The sequence below is a fragment of the Loa loa genome (assembly GCF_000183805.2).
Source record: "Loa loa unplaced genomic scaffold supercont3.54, whole genome shotgun sequence".
Classification (NCBI taxonomy): Eukaryota; Metazoa; Nematoda; class Chromadorea; order Rhabditida; family Onchocercidae; genus Loa; species Loa loa.
Genome location: NW_018108234.1, coordinates 162,357 through 186,765, shown reverse-complemented (window position 1 = coordinate 186,765; position 24,409 = coordinate 162,357). Strand labels below are relative to the sequence as shown.

The following is a 24,409-nucleotide window of genomic DNA, read 5'->3' as shown; positions in this document are numbered from 1 at the left end:
ATAATTTTTTTGTATTGGTCAACGATACTTGCATATTTGTCACGAAGGTTGACAATATATTGTTGTTCGTGTGTCACATCAGTAACGGTTGAAAAACTATTGATTGTATCCTGCATCAGTGAATCGAGATATTCCAGTGGATCGATCACATCGGTATCTTGATCGTCCCTCTTTTCTTCTTTGTATTCGTGCTAAAATTCCATTAATTTTTATTGAAGTATCTTTTGACTTTCTTTTCTCCTATCAATGTTTCGATATAATTTTACATTATGATGATAAGCCCTGGAAACTTACACTTTTCAATTTTCCACCTCTTCCAGTCATTGCTTCTCCATCATTACCGTTATTGCTTGTTAGAACTGTTTCATATAAGCATAGAAAAAGTATGAAACGATTAACTTCCATTATATTGCCTAAAAAAAAAAAACTTAAACAAGCTTTCGAATATTTTGAAAGAATCAATGAGATGAAATAACAGTCACGTTTTTCACGTTTTTAACGTGTTTGATTCACGTTTTAACGATCATTCTACGTTGAAAAAAAAATGTCCATTTGCGCCAAGAATTTATGTATATATATATATATATATAATGAGAAAAATCTTTGCTTTTTTCTACTACTTATAAAGCTGAATAATTTTTACATTTAGATAAAATAACTTATTATGAACTGGTTTCTAAAATGCTACCTGATTTAATCTTTCAAATATCCAGAAAAAAAAATTGTTCTGGATGAGAAAATAATCGTTGATGATCATAAATTAAAATAATCAATCGGATAGAAAGAAGCAAGCGATCGTAGCAATATGCTGTGTTAGTATTAACCACTATTTACTGATAAGAACCATTATTCCCGTGCTTGATAAACAAATGTTATCAATTGATTGCATCAAATGTCATAAATATTATAACAATCACCTAAGATCATCATATTTCATGTCTATTTGTAACAATCAAGAAATTTATATCAATTGTTATATTCCTTATATATGATGTGCAAATGCAGATATGAATTCCATCCTGTGAATTCATTGATTTATTGATCTGCCCCGATATTTCGCGTAATTTGAAAGGAGTGTTGGAAAATTTTCATTTTAATTATGCAAACATTATAATGATATTTGAGCATATGATTTGACCTTAATATCTTCGAGTGATTTGTCCTTATCCTGGAGAAAAGTGACCTTGGTAGTTGATTTAAATTAATGACAGACACATGTTTTATTTTTGTCCTTTTTATCCTTCAATTAGGCTGCTTACTCATATCATCATGCATATACTTTGCTTTTTTCAAATCTTCCGAAAAATGTCTCTTTATTTTGCTGTGACACTAAGCTCTACTGGTGCTATTGTATTGTAATCTTGATGGTCCTAGTTAATCAGTTTGAAAAGTAACCGTATAATTTGTAAATAGAGTTCGTTTTCATAAAATGATCATCGGCAAGTAACAGCATATGTGAATCATTGATAGTTTTAGTGCTGTAATCATATTAACTTACACCAGTACTCCAAATTCTTACTTCATTAATCTAATTAAATATCAAATATGATAAGATCAGATGTGATAAGATAATTTTGTCTTCTACAATTATATTTGAAATAATCTGTCTCAACTATGATTGAATTGTATGAGCGATATCCTATAGCGATATCGATACTTAGCTCCATTTATTAGCATAAGCGTACCTTTCTGTTAATTGTCATACAAAAACATCTGATTGCTCTATTTCCAGTATTATAGTAACAGTAAGCGGAAAATGGCTTACAATTAAATAACTTGTTTACATCCCAAACCACTTTGATTTAAAATCTGAGACATCAGTGATATTCATGTCATCTTTTATTTCAAGCGTTTATTATCATTTTACGTTTTTCAAGGAAAAACAAAAGTTTGCTAAATTTTAGTATTATTATGTTTTGAAAAGAATAGCTTGGATTAAACCATCTGATGATACTTCCTGATAAGTATCAGAATCTCTATCAGTACTCTACTTTTCACCACTATTGCAATTTCTAGTCTATTAATCTAATTGAACACCAGATGTCGCTTCTGCACTTGCAAAAGAGCAGTGCTTCACCTTTTGATATCTCCAACCTATTTACATACCCATATGCAAGTAATATCTAACTTACTGGTAAAAATATATGTTATGCAAAATGCAATCATTGAATTCTTAATGCCTTACTTTACACTTTAACATATAAAAATGAATTTTATTTTCTTTCAGTAACATTGAGATGACAAAATGTCTGATTCTCACAAAGCTGATTTTTGAGCTAAGTATTGATGACATGTCAATCTGTGGAATTTGCATTCCAAGCTTTGCTATATGTAACCTTTGACCTGATTAGTCCCACATTCAAACAAAGGTTATACACCATTCAAACAAAGGTCATACAAGGTTATACATTGATAAAAATTTTCATGTTTATTGAAATATCGATAATATGCGCATACCACAAAGATAGCAAAATATGAATGGCCAGGAAGCATATTAATAGCTACCTTCGCTTGAACTGGAATAATTCAGGAGATTTACGAACAAATGAGCTTCTTGTTCTTCTAGCAATCATTTAAAAATATTCGATTTAACGGGAATCCACAATTTAGGGATTTTTCGAATTTTTCCTGTTTTCTTGAACAATTTTTCCATTTTCTCAATGCTTTTTAACTGTAATTTCTTTCAACGATCTCTGATCTATTTTATATATTTTGAGAAAAAAAAAGGCACACTTTGATTTTCTAAATCCATCAGGAACCGATTCAAAACAGACAGATAGATGATGTACATGCAGCAAATATTAGAACAATAATGAAGAAGATTAGGAGGTTGATGTCTCTCTGATATAACCTTTTAAATTTGGGATAAGTTATACTAAATTTCATTTCATTTCAGCTGCTTCTTCTATGCCTGTCTATTTCAAATTAACTCCGTAAGCATTTTATCGTTACAAAGTTACTGCCCAATGACTTGTCACAAAATTGTAATTCATTGTGAATTCCCTTTGTGCTTAGATTTTGCTTAGCTTTCTTAGAGCACAACAAATTAAGGTATTAGAAAAACCGGAATGGAACCTGAATGACAATAAACGGTGGCAGAAATCTGCATCGTTTTCGGCTCACTCTATAGAACAATGCAACGGTTGCTGTAGTAGCTGCTAAACGATTTCATGTCAGAATAAATCAAAATAGCCCAGATGAGAGAGAGCCATAAAAACGAGAAACATTGTAAATGTGCCTATTGCTCTTATTGCAGGTTGAAAACTTATTCAATTATATTTGATTGGATATCTTTGTATTGGAACATACCGAAACGCTGAAACTGATAAGGTTAGGGAGACGAAGTATACCTGTAATTACAATTGGTAGCAATAAATTTTGTTCGTTTATTACTCCAATGTTCTAATTTTAAAAGTTAACATTCAGGATTTCTTTTTTTGTTTACTTTTCTATAGGAAGAAGTGTTCATGTGCTAATAAGAGTATCACAGATTTATGATTGGTATTGAAGTAATCATTAGAAAGATGAACAAATATGAGTTTAAATCAATTTTTGGCCTAGGAAGGAAGATTACTTCAATGGTGTATCAAGCAACAAATACATTTATAGGATCGTGATGTGTATAAAGGAATTGTGGCAACAGTGGTACCTTGGAAGTACATTTTTCTCCTTTACATCTAACCTTCACCACTACGTACTACTTTTTTGATACTTAGAAAATTATACAATTGATTACTTCAGTTCATTCACTCATTTAAATGTAACACATACTGTACGTATCATCAGAATCATCAACATTATTTACTCTTCTTTACTTTGTTTAAATTAATTTGTCCATTATGGAATTTCGACTCTCTCCTCTGTATTGCATATGTGGATTGTCTATTTCTAAGAGTGACCTTCTTGTTTTGACCGTTGTATAGACGGTAAATAGTACATTTTAGCATGGAATCATACTTAAAAGTATGTTAAAAATTAAGAATGCATCTTTTAAAATGTTGTTTATTTTAATGCAAACAAAACGATTACCATATTACTGATAACTCTACCAATTTATCAAAATAAAACATATTAAATTTTCGAATTTTTAAATTCAAAAAAAAGTTTGACAGGGGTTGAACTAAAGATAAAAGCTGACGATGTGACTTTTTGTCTCGTTTAAATTGTTTCTGAAGTTCGAGTTCCAGTTTAAATAAGTCACTTAAAATTCATAAATCATCTGAGATATCTCACTAGAAGTTCCCAGAGTAAATTTTATGTGAACTATATGCAAAATAATTAATGTACATACAAAAGTAGAGAAGGAACGAAAGAGATTTCGGATATAAAATCCCGTTAATTTCTTAAATTAAATCAAAGGGTTCAGTTTTTCATAGTCATTCTTTATCGATTCCTTTCTTTTCTTCCTTTCTCATCGCCGAAAGATTTCTAATGGAATGCGGAAATACCTGGATACTCCTGACTAGGGTTCATGGTAGTTATCGTAAAATTAATTTTTTCTTTTTAAAATTTTTAAACGATTAATTCAAGCCTAACACCTGAAACGAAGCCAAAACGGACATTAAGGACAAAGTGCAAAAAGTTGAAGTTTTGAAATTACAGACTGGCAAGATAAAATTAAACTATATAAGAATAAGATCAGTCAATAGTACATCCTTATTTCTAGGTCAACATTGTATTAACATTGTCAACCATTTTGTACGAATGGTGCAACCAATAACTTGCAATGATTGCATGATCTAACCAATAACTTGCAGTGTGGATTTTTCAGCGATGGACTTCTGAGCTTCTGATCACTTCCAAATTTGTTAAGAATGTCAAACAAGCAGTCGATAAATGTTGTAATATACACAGAGATAAAGCCAAGCTATGGAAGTTATCCAGGATAGCAATCTATTTCTGTTCCCTGCATTGTTCAATTGACTATGCTCTCAAGAATTCATGTAACTTTTAAATGCCTCCAAACAAGACAATTGATCTCTCGACCATTATTTATTTATCCGAATCCATTTAGAGAAATGCATATTTTCATCCCTGCTTGATTTATCGAAATCAGGTATTCAGCCATGAATCAGCTATGGTTCAGCGGTCGAATAATATTGAAGTAGTTTCAAGCAAACCAACAAATCATGGTTATCAATTGACTAGCAAAGATTAAATCTTCCCAATAGCTTACAATTAACTTAAAAGGATCAGACTAAAGCGAATGATTGGCTTTTAACAATTTATACCACCAAATGATGCGCTCTTAAATAGAAGAAAGCGTTAGACTACTTGATAATGATAGATTTTGTTTCAGTAGTTTGATATCTGTGAAAAAGAAAGGTATTTGAAAAGTGAAGTTTGCACTCAAAGCATCAACCTGAAATGTAATCCAGTTTAAGACTTGCATCTTTCATCTGACAATGAACAAAAGGATAATAATGACATGAGCAGGATTCAGATGTCTATTATTTTCAGCTCAGTTAATGCAACCGGAAAATGAAATTTACAAAAAAGCTTCCTCTCTCTTTTCTCTCATATTACCATGGTGATAACGGAAAAATACGCGCTAATGTCTTCTCCTCTTCCTTTCTTTTACTAATATTTGATTTAGATCATGATATTAACTCATCCGATCTAATGAATCAATAAATTGCCATGATGAGAAGGTTTACAGCAGATAAACACATACTGATGGGAGAATGTTATCGAGGAGCTCACTGAGGTCAATTCCTTTTTCAACGGGAGATGCAACAAAAGACCGACCTGCAACTGCAAGTTGTACTGCTCACAGAAACTTTTTTTCCGAGGTATAGAACGGTCATAAAATAATCAAATTACAAAATAGTAAACATCATTAAAATTTATACATTTATTCCACACTATTCCGCATATGACTCAGTCTATAATCAAAGTTACATTTGTACAACTACGATTACAAATATAATCTGGTAATCTGTATATTGCAATTGCAAAGAAATCTCGGTCCATTCCCGTTCTTCGCATTACTTGACTTACCAAACTGATTCTGATTTATTTCCCGTACATCTTAAACTTGGTCAAATTAAAATAAACTAAATATAAAGGAGTAGGATATCTACAGAATCTATCCGATCCATTTACCTTTTGATTCAAGTTCTGATATAAGTCAACTAGCAAATAAAAAAATCAAATTCTATAGCATTTGAAAAAAGTAAATAAAAGAAAGTAATTACGAATTTGGATGATACAAAAATTTTCCATTCTATACTTATACAAAATTTCTCCAAATGTTAGATTGAATAGACTTGGAACTTGAAAAACTCCATAACTTTAATAAAACTCATGTCATTGAAGTAATTCATACGTACGATTATTACGTAAACAAGACTATGGCAAAGTTTACATTGCTCGTTATAGACTGATAAGATCATTTCAAACAGGTTGCTGAAATAAAGGTTTTCATGAGGTGCCCATCAAGAAGATATTCGTGCAGTGGCGTAACGCGAGTGACGATTGGAACACGTCGACATAAGTAATTTGATGAATTGTCGGAATGGGCTGTATCTTTTTGCTTTTGTTTGTGTTTCTCGTCGATCTCACCCGCCATTTTCCATTTCTCTCGGGGATTCGGTATTTCCAAGAGGAGAAGGGGAAGGCATTGTTTATAATTCACTGGATTTTGATAAAATCTCAATTGCACATTGTTTTCTTTTACCATTAGAAATGACCTTATACCTATGAGATATTTAACTAATATGTCTAACATCTAAATCGGGAGAAAACTTGGATGATGTGTATAATCTAAGTGTATCATTTCCGATTGCTGTATAATATAAGATGATGTTGCCAATTGGAAACGAACTGTGATATCAGGCTGAATTTCAGTTCGAATTTGAATTTGATCTTTGGATTTCTGTGGTAGTGTGATGTCAAGTACGCTTTCATGTATTTGATTATCTATTTTGCTGTTGATAAAAGCGATGTGTGAATCTTACAAATTCGTAGATTCAAGTTTAATGTTCCATTCCACTGAGATTTTTAATGATGGTGGTTTATTTCAAATTTACTTTAATTAATTTTTACTACAAGTGCATATGTAAAGGTCACAATGCTCAAATTTAAATTCAGCGTCGTATTTTCAGTTACTATGAATTACTGATTTTGAAATTTATTCAGGGGTGCTGTAGGATGTGGAAACGAAAAGAAGCTCACTCTCTGTACTCATTCATTTCCTTCTAAGTTTTATTTCGATACTTAAGATTACTTTGCGATCGCAATGAAGATAATGGTTGTCGTTCACTTTGTTAATGTAAATGTTAGTTAATTAAATATAATTTCATTTCTCTTTCAAGTTATTTTTGTCTACTTTAGTTTAGAGGGATCATTTTTTATGAGCTTAAAAATATATCTTGCTGCTAAGTGCCGTCGCAGTAGATCTTCCAAGTACCTTACTTATGGTCATTCATCAACCAAATTCCCCACTGCCAAGAAAACGAAAGAGGAAAAAACTTGTTTCTACAAACTCACTTTTATCGAACATTGGTTGTATTTTTGTCAGATTGTAGTAATTTTCTTTGTTTAGTAATCAAGGTTTCCCTTGGAGTATACTTTTTTGTGAAAATATTAATATTTGTTCAGGAAAGTGGTTTTTTAAGGTAATTATATGGTTAGTAGTGTTTTTGCAATTAACTTCATCGATAGGAACAATCGCAAAGAAAACAAAATTATGTGGCGATGAAGCTTGTTCAGGTGATTACTTTTTCCGAACTTTCCGAAAGATCATTTTGTAGATGGGCGGGATTTGACTATAAGTTGCGAGGAGGAATTTCGAACTTCGAACTAATCTCTCGTCTTCGTCGGAAGAATTGGCTTGTATATTTTCGAGTCAAATACTATTAATGCACCGTAATAGATTTGCTAGTAGTTACAAGGAGCTTTTCCATCGTTTTTCTCTCGAGAAATCATTTTCTTGAAATTTTTAGGCTTTCGGAATTTTTTATGTTAATAGTTGCTGAGTGGTTTATTAGCAGTTTTGCAGCTTGGTATTGAAACACATTGAATATTTTTTTCCTGCATTTTCAATATCAGTTTCAGTTCCTTTCCATTTTTCTTCTTGCTCTGATTTTGAAATTTAGAGAAGTTATTCGAAGGAAGGTTTCATCGCTCATCGTTAGCTACTCACGAGTCATTCCTATCGCCCAATGAAAATGATGTTGTCAGTGTTTATGCAATTAAATTCAGTGATCGAACGGATTTAATGGAAGGCGCTGTAACTTTTCGTTTACTTTACATTAGTTAGTAGACAATGCTTTGGTCGCAACTGTTCAGTCTTTAAGAATAGCGTATCTTTCGGTTTCTTTACCTTAGTTAATAGACAATGCTTTGATCAAACTAACACTATAAACAGAGTGTGTGTTATTGCCTATTTCAACTTGCTGTAGTTTTTGATTCACTTATTTACAGCTTGTCCGTGAACCAGCAAGGAAAGGACATTTTTTCTCGATGCATATTAATCTCGATGATTACGTGGAATTCCTTAAAAATGCAGTTGTATCCAATAAAACAATGTTTATGGTCAGTAGAGATCCACGCGATCATCCTTCTCACAGATTAGTCGGTAATCAATAATTTCCAATCTTCTGGGATCCTTTGAGTTTGTTTTAACTTTTATTCTTATCGAAAGATCCGTAAAATGTTACTTTATATACGGATGCTTTAAGGTAACCTCTGATCTGTCTTGTCGATATTCTCATTGAAAAAATATTTTGAGGTGTCAAAGCAGCTCTGCCGGAATTAATTAAAGATTATGAAGTGAATGCCAAGCGTCTTTCTGATGAAAGACAGTTACCAGCAGAACAAATTGACTACGCCGCATTGGGATACTTTTCCGACTCCGAAGGTTTCCTTCCTTTTTAAATTCAATGATTCGAATTTTGTCTGAACTGGTAAATAAACTATGTTTGGATTTTAATAATTTCATCATAGTTATCTGCAGAACCAGTAGGTATATATAGTCTTTTTACCAGAATTGCTTTTGCAATTTGAGTTTTCTAAAAGTTGAATGGTATATCCTAGCTTAATCTTCAGTTTCTGGTTGGAAGTTGATTCACTATTGTTTAAGGATATCTGCGGGCTGGGCTGAACTTATTTTTCTTTTAATCGGACTGTTTCGCATTTATTAAGGGCATGGACATTCACACGGTCATGGGCATTCCCATGATCACGGACTTTCTCATGAACACGAGCATCATCATGACCACAACATGCACACACATTCGCACGAACATATCCGAACTGTGCAACAAACAACTCAACCTATAATCTCTTCTGAAAAAATAGTACGTTTTGTTTTTTTTCAATCGTTCACTGCTTCCTTTATTTAACGATTCATAAGAAAACTATAGACTTTGATTAAGAGTGGCTTGTAGAACATGAGAAGTATATCAGCTGCCTTTCATGCCCCTGAGTATTGTTTGTAGCAGTTGCTTTTGACAATTTTCATGGAATGATGCAGAATTTGTTATGATGAGGTTATGAGTCGAAAACGCTTATGCAAAGTTTCCTAAAATGAGCTTGCTGTGGTAATCTAGCTTCATATCATTCCGCTATCTTGCTAATTTAACAACTATACGTAATATTTCAAAACTTTTACAGCTATAATGCATGCTCGATATTGCTATATCAGTTCCTTGATGAGATATGTAAGATGTTTATTTTATGTTAGTAATTGAAGCATATATTCCAGACAGTTCCACCACTTCCAGCAATGAATGTTCCAACGAGTGAACCGAAGGAGATACCTACTGTAACAGTCAATTCAGTCTCTCATCAGGAGGTTCAGGATCTACATGTATTTTTTTTTTTCGTTTGTGAATGGTTGAGCTTCTCCAATGTTTGTAAATTCTACTAGGTACTAGGTATAAGCTGGATTTTATATGCATCATTTATTTATATATTATTGTTTTAGATGCCTCTTCTCAACCCTGAATTGAATGTCGTACCAGAGATCCCTATATCGCAAAATCAAAATCTAATGCAAGAACCTGCTTCTCCTATGTTGCTGTCAGACGCGGGATCGACTTTAAAAGTCATTCCTGATGTTTCTGTAGTGCCTGGGCTTCCTTCAGTTGTGGAAGAATCGTCAGCTCTGTCTGAAGATTTGCCCCCATCTGGCACAGCTGATATCAGTTTTGCAGACGAAGGTAATCTTCCACATATCGAATCATCGCAGGAAAAAATATCATCAACCACGAACGTTGTGAACACACAGTTGCTTACACAACCTCTTCAATCGATGTCTATGCAACAAGTTAATATGAAATTACCTCACTCGGTGGTTATGACTACTCCTGCATCAGTTGGAGTTCTTGAGTCAAATCTCCCCCCCACTCCGGATAATATATCACAAATTAATTTGCCTCCTTCCTCAGTCAATTTACCCGTACCAAATGTTCCTTCGCAAACCGATGTCCCTCAACCAACTCCTTCCCCGCACTCCGTAGCAGTGGGATCAGATGAAACACTACCTGTACCATTAGAAACTGCGCATTCAGATTTTCTTCATGTATCTTCAGCACCACCGCCTTCTCCAACAAAAAACCATATTGCTATATCGAAAGGATCATCTCTAAGTGATACTACAGCAGTCCTCACAGATAATGGTGTTTTGTCTGTGTCCCTTTCTCCTCATACGGAACCAGCGGTAGCCACCTTCTCTGCTTCACGGTTTGATCCAGTTGTAGTACCGTCTGAGTCCGGTTCTGCAATGAAAAATGAGCCCAAGCTGGAATCAGAGGAAAAAGAAACAACGATAATTAACCATCTGCTTGAATCACCACCGTCTTTACCTATTACTACCGTGCTACCTCATGATTCAGTAGGTTCTCAGGCCTTAAATCCATCATCAACTGATGTTATCTCACAACATGAACAGGTACTCAATTATCTATATCACAGTTTAATTTTTCATGTTTATGTTGAAAACTTGATCACAGCGTATGAATTAACCGAAGTGGATAATGATGGAAATTTTTTTTTAGTGCGATTCTCTACGTTTTCTGAATTACATATCGTTTTACGGTATTCTAATTAATTAAAGATATCCAGAACTCATCAAATGTTTAGAAGCTTCTATGTTCTGAAATGTTCGAAAATTTTGTTACAAGATGTTCACTTTTAATTTTAAGCACATTGCTGCACTATTAGCGGAAGAAGCAGGTTATGACAAAAGCGGATATTTAGATCAAAAAGGCATTTTCCTACTACTTATCAGTCGTGTTGGAGAAAATAAGTTACTCGGTGTTTTGCTGTAGAACTTTAATGAGTGATTTTCCGGCGACTTTTTATTGTACATTTTATGGAATTCCATCAGCTATTTTCTCTTTATTTGAGGAAGCACAAAAAAATCCTAAGGCAGAAATGGACACGGAGCGAGGAGATAGCAATGGACTTGTACAAACAGAGGAAGAAGTGAAGACAGATATTACAGAGGAAGATGGATTAGTATGCTAATTTTTCACTAACTTAGAGTTAACGAATAAATTCAAAATCTTATATATGATCACTGGTCACATTGGTCACTGAATGACCTGCAATGCGGCGAATATGTTTCCCATTGAAGGTGTGGGGCGCATTATAAATAGAAAAATAGTCTCGGCGAAAATATAAGATGCACTGGTGAACATTAATTATTGACTGGCGGTGTTTAGCTACGCAACGATTTACGTAACTTTTAATAAAAAATAAGCAGTGATGCAGTTTTATGTAATGTATTATCATTTGTTTGAATGGTAATCGAGGTTTTCTTGTTGTACTTTTCTTCTTTTTTAGGGCTATTGCATAAAAGGTGAATGTGACAAGGTTTACAATACTCCTATAGCTGATGAAAAGTCGGGGGCAGGATATTTATTTGTGATTAGCAGATGGCTCAGCAAATTGATTGATATTGCACGTTATATCCTGCCGTCATCAATCAGTAACATTGACGATGCAGGTACTGCTTATGTGATTAAGCTTAAATGATATCTTAAGTAATAAAAGCCATTTGTGTTTGGAACCATCGGCAAAGTGAGCAGTGAATGTGGCTTTGAATGTTGGGTTACTAAACTCCATTTAGGAGACCACTCCCTTGTCGTTCTAGGTGTTTAATTTTTATTCGTTAAGATATGGTCTTGTTTTCTTGTTCTATTGGGATCTACAAAATTAAGCTATTTCATGTTTTTTTAATGTACTGTCGTGGTAATTCTGTTAATACCCTATCATTCAATCGTTTTTTTGATAAATATTGTTTTTTTGTAGGAGTTTTGGTAACATTTTTCGTTCCTATTTGTTTATTGACTCATTTACTACGGATGCTAGTTTTTACGGATACTTCTGATAAGGATAATTTTGATCGAAGAATGCTACATAATGCATTGACAACCATTAGACAACGTGAAATACAGATAAAGGTAAATTGTTGCATATATTTTCCCGTAGCTTTTTCTGTGTGATTTAGAAATTTTTGAAAACTTGATTTGTGAGAATGTTTGGGAATTTTTCTTTTTCTGTGAAAAATATTTCTTTTTTTTTCTCAATATGGTATTTATTAGCCAGCATAATACTGCGGAGTCGGAGGAATCGTCAAATTGTTCGTTTGTGGAAATATCAAGCGCTTTTCATGTTTTTGTCCATTGATGCAGACTATGGGTCTCTGTCAGCAAACATTTTCATGAAATGATAGGCATAGAATTTCTCTTTGTTGATCATTTTAATCGGGTGATGTTTTAGTTGTTGCATGCTGAAATGGAGAAAGGGAAAAATGCATGGGATACTGAAATGGACGAGAAATTCAAAAATTTGCAAACAGAAATGAGTCAGTTGAAAGCTAAGTATGCATGCTTACTTCATATTTTTGAGAGATGAATAAGGAAACTAGCACTTTCAAGTTTCGTTGTTGTAGTTTTGGCTTTCAGAATTTTATTGTGTGAAAATAAGCTACAATACTGTCTTATAGGTGTCATATGCTTGAAGAAGAAAATGATAATCTGAAAGCAGAAACGGATGAGACGAGTCAAATGGTTGAAAGAGAACGTTTGAAATGCAGAGATTTAATAGAGCAAAATAGAAATCTTGCTGAGAAAAATGAGGTTTCCCCTTTTTTCTTTGTAAACGTAAATGGATAACATTGAAGATAGCGCTTGCCACTGAATGAATATTAGGTGCCGGGGAAATTCTAGACTTTCCTAAACTGTCACATATGTTTCGAAACTCGGAAAAGACTTTTCTTTTACTATTTGCAAATGAGAGTTAAAGAGTTGATTTCTAAAGCTGTAACTAAAATAACTAGAAGACTTGCGATTCACACAAATTCTGATTTTTGATCATCCAGTGGCGTATTTTAAAAAAACATACTTTTAGTTGCTAATGAAACAGTCATCTGAAATACATACCACTGTAGAAGTGTTGCATCAAGAAAATGAACGTTTGGTTAATGAAGTTACCAAAAAGAGTGCACAGTTAATACGTCTTGAATCGGAAGCAAATTCACATACGCTGGAAATTAAAAATTTGAAAGATCAGTTAAAAGTAAGAATTGGCGCATTATGCTCCTTTTAATAAATTTTCTGCTGTGTTATGGACTACTAATCCTTTAAGAATGCATTTATCTTTATTCCAAGAGACTACATGACGAAATTGTTTATTACCTTGCCTGGTGAGCCGTCCTTTTCAGTGTATGATGTTGACACAAAGAAAGTCAAATTTTCGTAAAGGTTTTTGACGATATACTTTTGCAGACATCCGTATCAGAAAGCAAAGTACTACACCAACGTGTGGAAGAACTTCAAAATGAGATTGTTCAGTTGTCGGAGATTATAAATGAAATACGTGATTCGGATAATGCTGTTCATGATCAGTCATCAGCTGCTGAGGGAGTGAATGGCGAACAATTACAGGATGATCTAAACGGTTAGGTTTTTTCTTGCCTAGTTCTAATTCGATGGACTATAAAATCATTCTCAAGGGGTAGACTGAAATATTCCAAGAGCATTGATAATGTGGAACAATGACTAAAATTTCTCAAATTTTATGCTCTGATATACTGCTAAGATTACTAATTTCTCGTTAGCATTTTCGTGTCGTTTATTGTCATTCGTTTATCATCGATTATGCATATTCTTCCATTGTCATTTGGATATGTTAGGTATAGTTGGTTCTCTATTCGGATATAGCCTTATGTTAATCATCTCACCTGATAACGTTCAAATGTTGGTGTTACTTTTCACCTATTAGCTGGAAAAATACATGGGTTCAAAGAAACACTTTAACTTAGGTATATGAAGTGCTTGTATAACGAGAAATGAAAACGATATAACGAAAGTAGAACTGTAAAACGTTAGTGTATGATAAATTCTGAAAATTTGTGGTTTTTTCCTTATTTGTGAAGTTTGTTTAGGTGGAAATGGAAATGGTTGGTCAGATTTTGATGAATTTGATATAGACAATCCAACAACAGCAGAAGTACCAGTAAGACCTAAAAAAGATCGTGTAGCGGTTGCACGATTTTCATCTGCTGAAATTATGGAAGTTGCGAAACTCAGAGTGCAGTTAAAGACTGTTGAGGCTGATTTTGATCAAGCAAAGTATGCCGAAAAACTATGATTTTGACTGATAGTAACAACCATTGCAAAGTTCTTGAATAGTAAAGGACATAGTTTTCTTTCCTTTTCTATAGTCTTTTGGTTATAAGATTAGCATTTTTTTGCGTCTTAGGTGGCTGCAATTTCTCTCTCGCCTTTTATAAAGAGGAGCTTCCAGTTCTGCCACCTATACAGCTTTTTGACGAGTAGCTAATATGAGATTTTGTGAACTTTATACTAACGCAGTAGCTTCTCCAAATATTTTTAATTTTCCGACTTTTATTGAAAATTATCTGAAAATGTAGATCTTGTATCCTATATGCAGCCACATAGTAGCTGGTTGATTACAGTTAAATTGTTCCATGGAACTGTTTTTCATGCTACCTTTTTAGCTCATAATATTACCGCTGTAGCATTTATTGGGTTTAATACTCTGCTGGGTGATTTTACTGATGCAGTGTAATTCTCTTTATGTTTCATGCGGTATGATTTAGATTAACACTACAAAAGCAGCTAAATGAGCGAGATCATTTATTGCGTAAAGTTGAATTTGCCGAAGCAGAAGCTATGAAACGATCGAAAGAAGTGGAGGCAAAGGAAGCAGAAAGAATTGAAGCGCAAAATCAATTCAAAAGAATTTTAGGGATGGTCGAAGAACGAGTAAATTTTTAATAAAAGTGGATTAAAACACCAACTGTAATATGCATGTAAGCGGTTATTTCAACCTTTCTGTTCAATTAAAGGAAGCGAAATTACGAAGTGCCGAAGAACTAACAGAAAAATTGCGTAGTGAAATAATGAAATGGCAAGAAGAAGTAAGACAATTGGAAGACCAAAAGAAAACTGTGGAATTTAAATTACTGGTAATTTAGCTAGTTCACTTTTTAAAAATTCCTAAGATGTAGCGCTTGGTATGTTTCTCTTGCCCATGTTTTCTCGAAACATACATCTGATGATAAGGAAAAAGTTATTTCTGCACTGTGCATTTCTTTTTTTCTTCGCATGATTTCTTAAAGCTAATGGTAGTAGCATTACTCTTACACATCCTTTTTATGGTCTCTCTTTTTAGGGATTGAGATTCTTTTGGTAGAAATAATGTAAAATTTATCTGTGAAGTAGGGAAAATAATGATTTTGAAATGAGGTATACGAGGAAATTGAATGTGTCCTTCAGTTTGAAAAGTCAGATTTCGATTATTCATATGTTTCCAAAACTTCTGTTTTTATAGGAAACTGATCAAGAACTGAAACGTTTGAAGGCAGAATACGCCAAGTTGGAGACGCGTAATTTCCATGAAATACGTCAGTGTAAGCAAACGATAGCAGCTTTACAACGGCAGGTCTCGGATTTTTGATCCTTTCATTCATCTTTTTTCGAACACTGCTTTGTTTACAAATGGCTTGCTTATGTGACAAGCAGTGTTGTGATTTTCTCGAGCGAATTAAGTTCTCTGCCATGCGTTTGTTTGTCATTGAATTTCATTTATTTGCTATTTGGAATTGTTGTAGATGAGGAATGAAATTACAGTCATTGGAACAAGTTCATCTGTCAAATCCATCATCAAATGTGCTTGATAACGCTAATATGTTGAATATGTCGGCGTCGTCATCATCAGATCGTGATTATGGTGCATCAGTCAGCAGTGGCCTAGTTGCACCATCGTTATTATCCCATGTACGACCTTTGTGGGATGACGAGCCACCCGAGGTTTGCTTGCACATAAAATTTTGAATGAATCAACGTTTTCGTTTGAATCAACAATTTTGGATGTAATAACAGTTTAATGGAAGATGGGGTACTTTCGTGCGACGAATGAACTTTTTTAAAAAAATAATATATACCAACAACGAAAAGAATTAGAGTGAAAAGAGGGAAGTGAAAGTTGAAATATGGTTTCTAATCCAGAGCCTCCTCTTAATCTATTTCTCTGTAGATTTCTGTCCGCCTACCCTTTTTCAGTAGTTCAATCTGCCTTCTACACAAGCGTATCCAATATACATAGGCGTGTCCATAAATGGAACATGAAAGGGGGATTTCTAATCTTCTGCTTGTAAATAGAGTTTAATTTACTGGCTCGTAGGGAATTTTACGTATGTCATGGCTTTGTTACAGATTTTTTCATCTCATGGAGAATCGTCCGTATTAAAAAAGGTAGATCCCCCGCTAAATGATGTGACACCAGAAAATGGTAATATCAGCCACAACAGAGAGTCGAAGCAACGAAGAAGTATTAGGGAACGAGAGCATAATATTGGTGTAAACGTAGATGGTATACAATCACGTCATAAGAAGGTGGGTTTGTTTTATCAGTTTTTCTACTTGGAAGCTAATAGGGAATGCTATAAGACTGCATAGATGACGACTCGATTGCAAAAGTCATAAATGTCCCTCTTGTTTAATTAAGTTCGTGTTGATTAAGTCAAAAAGCTTTAGATCTGGATCCTCAAGAGTAGAATTTATTGTAGCTTTTGTTAACTGTTGATTTATTTATCGTCTGCTTCCCGTTTTTGAATGATTTTTTTTGTATTATAGGAAGGTAGGAGGATGCGTTCACGTTCACATGGTCGTCATCCTTTTCGTACGGATTATGTTCCAATCTTGGGTATGCCTGGATATCCAGGACCTTCCGCAGATTTTTGTGCTAGCACAATCCTCAATAAACAAAATAGCAAAAGTAGTATGCTGTATTATTCGTCCGGTGGTTCAAATGATGGCCGTTCGCCTCCTCCAGAAATGGCACTTCTTTCGGGTATCCCCCCTCCGGGCCCAATGATCAAAAAACCAACGCCACGGCCAAAAAGTTTGTTTTTGAGTAAAGTTGCTTTTCCAATATAAGTTTTTTATATGTAAAGCAGAGATTATTTGGCTTTCTGGATTAGTGTGTTTTTTTTATAACTCAGGTCACTAATAGTTTCAGCAATGTTGACCATTGTTTTAATCAAGTATGCGATATAGTTTAAAATAACATGCATCATTTTACATCTCGGTGTGTGTCGATATTTCTTTTTCGAGTCCATATGCATTATTTTCCAATTTTTTCTAATCAAAAAGTTTTCGATGTATATCTATAATGAGGAGCGCGATTTCGTAAAGAGATCGTTATAAAAAACTTTTATATGTGTAATTCGAAAGATACAAGATTTTAACCGTCTTGTTTTTCAGGTAGCACTGAATTACTGTAAAGGCGTTAAAGTTAATATCTCGTGCAGAAGATCTGTATGTTATATAGCTTCCTTTGGAGTCTTTTTCGTGTTATGGGAAACATTTCTTTTTTAATTTTGGAAAAACATCATTTGGCTTCAAAGTGGAGAACAAACGTACTGGGCTATGGATAAGAATGTAGTTTTGTCTGTTTGTATTTCAGTTTTTCTAACTGTTTTGAGACTGTGATCATAAAACTTTTGTTGTTTTTTCCATAAAATTTTTCGCTGTCTTCCGAAATATTGTTATTTAACTGTTGACATAAAAGTAATCCTACCTGTCCTTATTGGTGCTGGTACGAGTATAAAATTATCACTTTTGTTACACGTTGATATCGCTTTAACTTCTTGCATTTTTCTTCGACACAGCTGTAACACAACTGTATTGCAGTTTTACTTCATTTCTTTCATATTTTTATCATCCATCGTCCTTGACTGTTTTAAAGAACTTGCCAAAATTTTGCGTGTGTAAAGAATGCCTTGTCTATTTTCATGAAGTGCCGCAGTAGTGGAGGCATCTCTACTGATGTCAATTCCTTTAAGAGATCATATTTATAATTGATGCGAACATAAAACAACATCTATAATCGTTAAACATTTAAGACTCAATTATACTTTTTTGTTTCTAAACTTGTACGGTAAAGGAAATGGAGCGGTAGGAAAAAGTAGGATTTGAGAAAGAGATGGGAGGGACGTCTCAGTCATTCTGATATACTCCCATATGTCGATTAGGACTACAGCATCTCTTCAATGATAATACTGTGGAGAAACTTTCAGGCTATGTTAAGAGAATATGCTCAAGAAAATGCCCACTAATTCTGGAAGATAACCTTGAGACGCCAGTAATTCTCTGCAATTCACAAACTAATCCTGTTGTATATTTTGTTTACCTGTATACTCGTCATTCCAAGTCATAAAATATTACAAGCTCTAAATCAACGAATTTTTTGAAAAAAAAATCTTCTAAAAAGTAGGAAGAAATAACAAGACTACGAAATACAGCTCATAAGAAAAAAAGAAATGGCATGTGGGAGATTTCTTATGCTGTCGTTGTTGTGATTTATAGTTTACGTTCTTCAAACTTGTTGCTTCTATTATTTTCAGGTTTCGTATTTTGATTACCATATTTTGAATGCCAATAACCAAAAATATATACTGGTATTACTACAAAGAAAAGATCCATTTAAAATTAAAGCTCAATGTTCTTTCAATCTTGCCCAACATATTTAGTGATATATCTGGAAGTTCTGCACCCTTCGGAAATATTACGAAATGTTATGTACCTTCCATTTTGATTATATAGAGAACAAAGATACATAGACAGTCTTCCTTCATTTCAAATGTTAACCTATAAAACCAACTATTATGCGACTAGCCTAATAGTAAGAATAGGACGTTACAGCTTATCGTGATATTTTTCACAATTTTCGAGCTTTTTAAAAGTTAATGCAAATGAAATTCCACTGAAAACATCTAAAACTACAAGTAGATTATGATAGTAAGGAAAGATGAGAAAATTGTCTAACATAGAAGATTGCCATAATCAATTAAAGATTGTCTTACTAAGCCATATCTCCTGTAAGCTTCATTTGCAATGCTTAAAAATGTTTCCCTATTTGATCTATCACTTAGTACCTTTCACTCAAGGACAAATTCCACGTATGTCTTGAAAGCATTTGTTGATTTCAATTTTTGTTGTTAAAAGAGTAATTACTGTTGAATTTTAACGTGAAATAGTTGTTGATCCATGTTAACTTCAAAGCATAGTTACACGAACCGTTCCAACTAAAATTTACACGCTGATAGGAAAAGAACTGGTCTTTTGTTTCCTGATTCCCCTTTTCCCCAATAAAATATTCGAGAAATAAATCACAGTGATGGATTGAACACCTGAAAATAATAATGGGAGGACGGAATTGCACGTAAGATAATCAATAGACAGAGTAAATATTTTCTGTCCCCTTCTCAGACTTTGATAATTCTCCTCCTGACTATGGTGATACAATCGGGCGCTGCTGAATTGATAACAGCATGCTTGCTGCTATTGGTAATTTCAAATTTTTGTAACTGAGAATGTAAAAATTCTGGGGGATGGAATAACTTCTTAATTGATAAATTCTTCGATATAATATAAAATCTGTCACCGCGATATTTTAAACCAATTGAAGTAGGTTGCAGATAAGATATTCCAAGAACCAGTAATGCTTTGATTACTTGATATAGTTAATAAAGGATACAATAGCTATAACTCTCTGAAATCTACCTATATTTATGGCCAAGTGAAACATCCTCTTAGTAAACTACAGTTAGCCCAAATAACCCGATATTTTCTTTCTATACCTTCCCGAGAATTTCTCATTGGTAACACTAGGGATTCTCGGGAAGTAAGCATGGGACTCTTTCTAATCTTCATAATTACAAATTCTTATTTTCACGATCGATCATTTTCTTAGATAATAAAAAACTCGGCAGTTCCATATCAGTAATTGTTATTAGCACTGTTTGTCTTCGCTTGCTTTTATTACGATTATTTTATGCCTAGCCATTGTGAAAGCCGTTCATCTCAGTACATTTATTCAGTTATCGTGCTAACTTATTCAGATCGGATTTGATCCTTAAGAACCCGTCCTGATGAGGTGGAGATATTTTTTGTTGTCCTTCCTGTAACATTGATCTTAATAACCCGAACTCTCGGGAAAAAGAAGCGAGTATCAGACCGAACGAGTTAGCTAACTGCTACCATTTTATTCATCGTCAACCGCAAAGAATGAAATATCGTAATAAATATGGAAATATCCAACTTCATCTTCATCTATTATTCTTCCATCCTTTCTAATTTATTGTAAGATTATCATCAAAAAGTGATAGGAATAAGAAGTTAATTACGAGGATGAATAAGACTATCAAAGTTTGAGAAATTGTTGAAAGACTTCTCCAGCACAGATCAGGATAAGCTACGTCGATTTAAATCCTTCCCAGACTTTATTATAATATTACCCGGCATAGCCAGTCAAAATGATGCATTCGGTACAAGAATCGGTTTGCATTCGAGTTGCAAAATCAGAATCGGTTTGCATTCGAATTACTTCTGATAAATTTTAGTTAAACAGTTTCTTCGAAGTGCTCATTCTAAACATTTTAATCGTTTAAATTTTGAAACGGTTTTAAAGAAACGAAGGTCAACCTATCTTTTGATATGCTTTTTTGTATGCATCTTTTCATTTATTCTTATCACTCAAAGATTGATACTAAGAGAAGGACAATGTTTGAAGCTACTATTTAATGCATACGATATCATATTATCACCTGAATTGCTTTCAGATCATCACGTTCCCCCTAGAACACTATATTTAGTACGGTTTTTACTTATAAGTAATGGCTGATCCTGAAACACACGCAAAAATTCGGAAGAATGATATTTACGGATTATCAACTGGTTCATCTTTAATTACTGCAGCGCTTATAGCTATTTTATGTGTAGCATTTATTGCACTAACGAAAAATATGCAGAAACCGGGCTGCTATCGTCGACCGTATAATGCATCACAACTTGGTAAGTATTAGATAGTAATTAATATCGATTTATTAGTCCCTTTGAAATCATTTGACCATAATCTTTCATTCTGCTTGTTAACTTCACTAGACTTCATCCTACCTTTTAATTCACCTCCTGATTTTATTGTGATCACCCACTCTATATTTCGTTATTTTCAATAGTATTGATATACTGACGTATATTGGAATACTTCATTCCAAACTTATCACTGTCCTAAGTTTTCTTTTTTATTCATATCGAATCATTTCCACTACGCACGACATTTCACTTATACTTTGAAAAAATGATATTTTTCGAGAGAGCTTAGGATTCATTATGAGGTTTGATTCTAACTTTTCTGATGTCAGCTTTTTCATAGGTCATGAAGTTTTGTTGGATGATGGATCTCATCAATTCCGTATAGTGGTTGTGACGGATCTTGATAAGAGCAGTAAGCATCCGACAGAAGAAAATCAATGGCAGAGCTTCATAGAATTTGGTGTTCTCACGGTGAACAAAGAATATACTGAGGCATCGCTGCAATGGAACAGCAATGAACAGGTAGAATTTGTTGCTGTGTAAGTTTGGCTTTTATCACTAAATATGTTTGTGAATAGTTTTTCACCTTTTTCTGAATTGCATTTTTGAAGTCTTTTTGCTTTTTCAGTAGAGTGTGAGAATTGCATCATTATCAGGTAACCCGATGTGATTTACTTGTGAGATTTATGCAGGCCTTCTGAAACTAGTAGTGTCTTCTACTAGTTGTGCTATAAAATAAGCAAAAACATGGCCTACTGTATGTATAAATTGTTCTTATAGATCTCACTTTATTCGACAATTGCGGGTGGTGGACGGTCGATGGAACTATCAGATCTTGTCGTTTTCGATGGAAATTTGTTATCAATAGATGATCGAACTGGAATTATATATCGAATTAAAAAAGACATGGCTTATCCCTGGGTTTTTTTTTTCATTCAGTTTCATGAAGATTTTTGTCATTTTCTCTGGATTGTATTTTTAAAAATTCTTTGCTTTCGCAATAGAGTGAAAGAATTGAACAATTCAAGATTTACCTCAATGATGGTGCTGGAAATACAACGAAAGGTTTCAAAGGTGAATGGATGACGGTGAAAGATGGTAATCTTTACGTTGGTGGACTTGGGAAAGAATGGACAACTACAAAAGGTGTATTTGTGAACGAAAACCCTATGTGGGTCAAGGTAGATTCTCATACTTCATGAAAACAGCTGTATAAATGTTTATTAGCCTTAACGATTTACTGACTTTGTAGGGAATGAAAAGGAGTAGTTTTATTTGTAGCAGAAGCCATTAGAATTATCCTACTGTTTTTCCTTTCTTCAGAGTTGCCAACTTTTCTGATGTTTGTGTTACCGAAGGTGCATTAAATTGAATGGTCGAGTAACTGGAATGATTGGATTTTAAATTTTATTCTAGGATAATTTTATTATAACAGAAAATCAGCTTATTTTTATTCTAATTTCACTATTTATCGCATTAATTGCTATCTACAAATACAAATAAGGGTTAGGTGTTATAGATTTTTTTCACCAACCTCTAATAACTAATGTCACCCAGGTTTGCAAAACAGTTGTTACGTTCACAGAATTCATTCAAATTCATTTGTTGCTTATGATTTTTACCAGCTTAATTCACTGTTTTCTAATCGTTTTTCAAAATTTAGTTGGAAAGTTTCCAGTCGCTCTCCAGGAGAGAATTCATAATCAATATTTTCAGCTTGTAACTCCTGAGGGTAGTGTTGAACATATCAGTTGGGTTAGTGAATATAAAAAATTACGTTCGGCAGTTGGGATTGAATGGCCTGGTTATATAATACACGAATCAGTTCAGTGGTCAGAAATCTATAGGAAGTGGTTCTTCTTGCCCAGAAGAGCCAGTAAGCTAGCATACACCGAAGCAGGGGATGAAGAAAGAGGTCAGCAGGCATTGAATTTCCATATAAACTTGTGTATATCGAACCGTATCATAGTCGTCCTTGAATTTCCGAAACTTTTGAAACTGCTTATAGATTTCCTAGTAACTCTTATTTCTAAATGGGGTACCCCTGAGCATTATTGCCTTACCCTCATGTAATGATGAGGATAGATAATAAAGAAATAAATATGTAAAGGTGAGTTATTATTATTTACGACCACTGACAGTACTGCACATTTGTGCACAGTTGGACAACGTTGCAATTAGGGCACAAGACTGTGTTTTAAACATATGTCAGATAAATTTGATTTCCGCTACCACTGCAATTAATTTGTGACAGAGAGTTGAAATTAAGTTGTTATTAGATTTCAGAACTGGTTGGCTACCTGATTCGGGCTTAAAAGCTGAGTAATGACAAATGAATGCAGCTATTTAACTTATTATTATGCTCATATTTCTTATTTCAGGTACTAACTATTTGCTTGTTGCTTCGGAGGACTTTTCTAACATAAAATACCAACAGATTGGGCCATTAAGCAGTGCAAGAGGCTTCTCAGCTTTCCAGTTTGTTCCTGGCACTAATGATCGAATAATTGTGGCATTAAAATCGGAGGAAAAAGATGGACTCCCCGTAGCTAGTTATATAACAGTATTTAATCATGAAATGGGTCATATCTTGCTTGAAGAAGTGCCACTCTTTGGCAGGTTCAAATATGAAGGAATAGCATTTGTTTGAAATATCTGCATGGGATTATCGAACCTCGCCATAAAAAATTTCACGCAGCAAAACTCTTTTCTAACTGCCCTGAATGGTGGTCTTCTAAACAGTAATATTGAGTTTCTTTATTTTTTATAATACATATATATCTTCTTAAAAATATTGATATGTTCTGCCTTCGGTGATTAGATAGTGAATCCTTTGAAGACTAATTTCCTGTAATCATAGTAAACCGATAGCGAAGTAATTAAATCTTTTAATGCAATTTGATGAATAATTTTTGAGGTGAAAACTTTTACCAGATTTATTGTGTGTCGAAATTGTGGAATTAAATGAAGCGAATTTTTTGAGAATGTGGAAAGCCATCAACGTGGCGAAAGTCCTAACGATTTACTCACCTTAATAAATGTATCTCCCAGTG

General features: G+C 33.7%; 4 protein-coding genes across 4 annotated transcripts in view; 2 read left to right on the top strand and 2 right to left on the bottom strand.

The window, feature by feature from the left end:
• The window catches only part of LOAG_17260 (hypothetical protein), a 2,127-nt gene extending 1,710 nt beyond the window's left edge, over window positions 1-417 (bottom strand). The window contains exon 1 of the mRNA XM_020449920.1: window positions 295-417. Coding sequence (XP_020306489.1) covers window positions 295-405 — 111 coding nt within the window. The 5' untranslated portion in view covers window positions 406-417. The remainder of the gene's footprint in view (window positions 1-294) is intronic.
• A 4,831-nt stretch (window positions 418-5,248) lies between these two features.
• Window positions 5,249-6,571, bottom strand: LOAG_01307 (hypothetical protein; the record flags this gene model as incomplete). Its single annotated transcript, XM_003136846.1, has 4 exons — window positions 5,249-5,362; window positions 5,675-5,748; window positions 6,001-6,030; window positions 6,403-6,571. 4 exons carry the CDS (start codon window positions 6,569-6,571, stop codon window positions 5,249-5,251), a joined length of 387 nt encoding a protein of 128 aa, XP_003136894.1.
• A 564-nt stretch (window positions 6,572-7,135) lies between these two features.
• On the top strand, window positions 7,136-18,141 carry LOAG_01306 (hypothetical protein). Its single transcript, XM_020445700.1, has 23 exons — window positions 7,136-7,279; window positions 7,620-7,713; window positions 8,100-8,233; window positions 8,428-8,581; window positions 8,735-8,863; window positions 9,148-9,302; window positions 9,710-9,799; window positions 9,932-10,897; window positions 11,356-11,466; window positions 11,794-11,956; window positions 12,262-12,413; window positions 12,733-12,833; window positions 12,959-13,091; window positions 13,363-13,530; window positions 13,740-13,911; window positions 14,399-14,585; window positions 15,077-15,242; window positions 15,326-15,445; window positions 15,811-15,921; window positions 16,110-16,289; window positions 16,695-16,874; window positions 17,115-17,382; window positions 17,745-18,141. Exons 1-23 carry the CDS (start codon window positions 7,241-7,243, stop codon window positions 17,762-17,764), a joined length of 3,993 nt encoding a protein of 1,330 aa, XP_020303867.1. The 5' UTR covers window positions 7,136-7,240; the 3' UTR covers window positions 17,765-18,141.
• A 3,016-nt stretch (window positions 18,142-21,157) lies between these two features.
• LOAG_01305 (calcium activated nucleotidase 1) lies at window positions 21,158-24,006 on the top strand (the record flags this gene model as incomplete). Its single annotated transcript, XM_003136844.1, has 6 exons — window positions 21,158-21,335; window positions 21,697-21,878; window positions 22,137-22,277; window positions 22,385-22,537; window positions 23,073-23,271; window positions 23,738-24,006. 6 exons carry the CDS (start codon window positions 21,158-21,160, stop codon window positions 24,004-24,006), a joined length of 1,122 nt encoding a protein of 373 aa, XP_003136892.1.
• Window positions 24,007-24,409: the final 403 nt, after the last annotated feature.

Coding starts and splice junctions, on each gene's coding strand:
- LOAG_01306 (XM_020445700.1), top strand. CDS start 7,241: ATGAAGATAATGGTTGTCGTTCACTTTGTTAATGTAAAT. Junction 7,280..7,619: donor TTCACTTTGTTAATGTAAAT/GTTAGTTAATTA, acceptor TGGTTTTTTAAG/GTAATTATATGGTTAGTAGT. Junction 13,912..14,398: donor ATTACAGGATGATCTAAACG/GTTAGGTTTTTT, acceptor AAGTTTGTTTAG/GTGGAAATGGAAATGGTTGG.